The sequence below is a fragment of the Acanthopagrus latus genome, chromosome 5, assembly GCF_904848185.1.
Source record: "Acanthopagrus latus isolate v.2019 chromosome 5, fAcaLat1.1, whole genome shotgun sequence".
Classification (NCBI taxonomy): domain Eukaryota; kingdom Metazoa; phylum Chordata; class Actinopteri; order Spariformes; family Sparidae; genus Acanthopagrus; species Acanthopagrus latus.
Window position 1 is genome coordinate 20008485 of NC_051043.1, and position 3705 is coordinate 20012189.

The 3705-nt window shown below is 45.2% G+C and overlaps 1 protein-coding gene across 1 annotated transcript; it reads left to right on the top strand.

The window, feature by feature from the left end:
• The first annotated feature begins 981 nt into the window (after window positions 1-981).
• Window positions 982-3231, top strand: gas1a (growth arrest-specific 1a). Its single transcript, XM_037097122.1, has one exon. The coding sequence runs from the start codon at window positions 1579-1581 to the stop codon at window positions 2365-2367; it is 789 nt and encodes a 262-aa protein (XP_036953017.1). The 5' UTR covers window positions 982-1578; the 3' UTR covers window positions 2368-3231.
• Window positions 3232-3705: the final 474 nt, after the last annotated feature.

Genomic DNA, 3705 nt, shown 5'->3' on the forward strand with positions numbered 1-3705 from the left:
ATTAGTCCACGTTTAAACATGTTAGCGGCCATTTATATCAACCTGCATGGCTTTTCTTATGTCCGTGTAATGCAGAAGAAGTTATGGGACTATTTACGTTGATTTAAATCAAACATTATGAAACAGTAATTACCAAATATCAAAAATATTTTCAGAAAAAGTCATTTTTTTCCCCCTCAAACCCATTATTACATGGGCACACTATCATGTGCAATACTGTTGTTCATAGTGCTGATTTATTATCTATTTCTAAATGTAAATATATAGTTGTAACATACTATAGTTAAATGAACAATTTCTACAGTTATTTCATAATTTGTCACTTAAATATTTGATTTTTACTTTCTTTTTTTTATTGTGTTCTCTACTTATATCTTATTAAAATCTTTCCATAGTCAGATATTTCTGTTCTGTAAGGAGCAACTGCAAGGTGTGCCCATATCCCATCGGGGATCAATTAAATATTTCTGGTAATGCAACTTTTTAGGACGGACATTAAGAAGTTATGATTAGTGACTATAGAGAATATCAGTTCCTCCTGTAATAAACAAGCCGAAATCATCTGTCAGAACTTCTAAATAGAGCAAGACTTTATGCAAGAGACTGCTCCACAAAATGAAGTATTTATACATTGAAACATCAGTGGAGGTGTAAAAAAAAAGTAGTTTTTATCATCCTATAATGCTAAAAAAAATGCTGGTGATCATAATACAGACAAATATCCACAATGTTTTGAGGAAAATGTGTTTTTCTTGCTATCGCACTTTTGAATGTGTTAGAAGAGGATTCTCTAAATGATAAACCAGTGGGACTCTTCTTCTCCTTCAGCCCACCTCACCTTGTATTTCTCAAGACCATCTTCCTCCCACCATGATCTCCCGCCCCTCGCTACGTAGAAAGCCACAACAAGTGGCCGACCAATGGGAGGCACCTCGCTAATGTGTGGAGAGGGGGCTGAGGAACAGAAAGACAAACGCTCAAAGGGGAGAGAGTAGAGGACCACTTTGCGACCCTCAAGGGCTGTTGTTTTTCTGTATGCACTATTTGTTTGCACTCCCGTGCGCACTTGGACCGCTGCGTGATCCGGGTGGGTTCCACCACACGGCTCTCGGGACTTGTCCGGCGCTTTTTTTTTTTGGTGTGGACCCGCTAGCAAAGGAAAGGGACGACAAGAGGGACTCGCTGATCTGGAGGCAGTTTTGTTGCACGAACTCCGAATCGGCTGCGATGGAATGAGCGGCCGCACAAACTCTCCTGAACTTGTGGAGAACTTTTCGTCCGGCGCGCCTGCGACTCCTGCGAGTTTCCGCTTCAGCCGTCGCCCCAGTCATGTATGGATAGCGGGGAGGTTCGCTCGAGAATCCGGCTCAAATGGATCAGCGCTGACGGGTTTATGGAGCCGGGATTACACAGCGCGGTGCCAGCCTGTTGAACGCCCACACACGGGCCTATCGCACACCATCTGCCTCGGAATAAACACACGACTCTCTCCAGTGAGGACACTATCCATGGAAGTGCTGTAGAAGTTTCACATATGACACCGCTGTGAGTCTTCTACCGTCTCCTGCAGCCAGAACAATGGCAAGCTCTGGCTCCCTGGCACAGAGCGCCTGTAGATCCGTTTGGCCTCTCGGTTGCGTGCTTTTGTTTTTTGGCTACCTATCCGTGGCCTCGCCGTCCCACGGCCGGCGGCTGATATGCTGGCAAGCCATCATGAACTGCCAAAACGAGCCCGAGTGCAATTACGCGTACGATCACTACACGCGCGCGTGCGGACCCGTGCTGACCGGCGAGAGGAAGAAGTGTCCGAGCCACTGCATCTCCTCGCTCGTCCAGCTCAACCTGACCAAAAACGGGCCGGCTCTGGAGGACTGCAGCTGCGCCCACGACCCGGTGTGCACCAGCACCAAGCGGGCCATCGAGCCCTGCCTGCCCAGGACTACAAGCACCGGCTGCACGGAGGCTCGGCGCCAGTGCGAGAAGGACCAGCAGTGCAGCTCGTCCATGCACGACTATCTGAACCACTGCGGGAAACTTTTCAGCGGGGCGATTTGCACGAACGCCTGCCGGAACGTGATCGCGAACATGCGTAAAATCCCCAAGGGTCAGCAGCTGGACACATGCATGTGTGACGGGACGGAGAGGGCCATCTGCGAGTTCGTGAAGAGCAGCATGAAGGCGCTCTGCTTCGACTCCCCGGTGAGGGAAGAGGGCAGCGGGACCGACTACGATGCAGACCCAGAAGGCACCGACGACCCCCCGGATCCGGATTATCCAGAGGAGCTGGGGAGTGGAGCCTCTCTCCCAGCGGCCCGCTGTGCTTTGACCCTCGTGGCATCCATTTTGGCTCTATTGCCCCTCATTTAGTCCCCGGGTTCATAATCTGCCCCGACTATTGTCCGGATAAAAAAGGCAATCTAAACTTTTGTCACTCATTGACCTGCTTCCATTGTGAGGGGCTGGAGCCTCAGAGGACTCGGGCAGAGGGTGTTTTGGCGCAGGCCTCGTTTGATCTCAGAGTGAAGGATATCACATCAGGATAATTTTCTATGCAAATGAGTCCAGAAAAAAAAAGATATTTTGCAAAAGTGCCTGAGCTCCAGGCTGCTCTCTTATCAAACCACAACACTCCATGGCTCTCCACATGCTTTGCTTAGGTGATAAGCTAAATTAGATTGTCAGACTCTCCCTCAGCCACAGACTCTGATAGGAAAGATGTCACAATAGAGACACAGTTGGCTTGTTTTGGTAACAATGCAATGTTTAATCAGTACATGCTGTGCACTGCCAATCTTTTGTTTTGTTTTGTTTTTTGTTTTAAGATAAGAACTATTTTTATATGACCCTGTTGCCGTTTGGCACCAGGACTGTAGGACTCACAAGTATTTAATGCTGGAATCTATGAACTTGTAAATAGACTGAGGAGTTAAAGTGAAACAGTAATTTATTACATGCCACCTAGTTACATCCAAATGTTCATCATGTGAATAAAAGACTGAGAATTCCAGCTTTAAAGGGAAGTTATTTTGACTGTATTCTCTTCAAAGATAATTGTATATATGTGTATAGCCTATATAGATTTTTCCCCCCCCCAGAGAATCCTCTATGTTTGAGGCTATGAGATGATTTTATTCACTGTGTATAGCCTAGAGAGAGAAATGTCTAAATCCACTGTATGATTGCCTTATTGATATACTTTTTATAGAAGGCATAAAGGAAACTTGAAGATGTCGTTCTTGGCTGTGAGTTATTTGTTGGCAGTTGCTACGTTGTGCCTCAACTCAGACGAAAGGGGGAACGGGATTATTATTGTGCTTTAAAACCTCAATAACAGACTTCAAGTTTTGGGTTTTTGTAAAAGGTATCATTTTTATTTTTGCTACAATAAGCATGTTGGGTACACAAGCCAAGACACTGAAAACACTAGTTTGTGCTTGTTTTTATTTTCCCCTTTAAATTAAATCAGCTTGGAGTAACTTGGTACAGGTTTATCCAGCTGATGACTGTGAGTCTTTATTTTTCACGCGCTTACAAAAATGTTAAACTTTGCATTCAGTTAAGGGCCCGAATAAAGGCCACATTAAAGGTAAAAGCAGTTTATTTTGATCCATAATATATTGATTTAAAGGGCTCAGTGTTGGCTTTGTTCATTAGTTTGCTTTTACTGTACAAATTAAGTTTTTTGTTCCCACGTCACTCATTCAA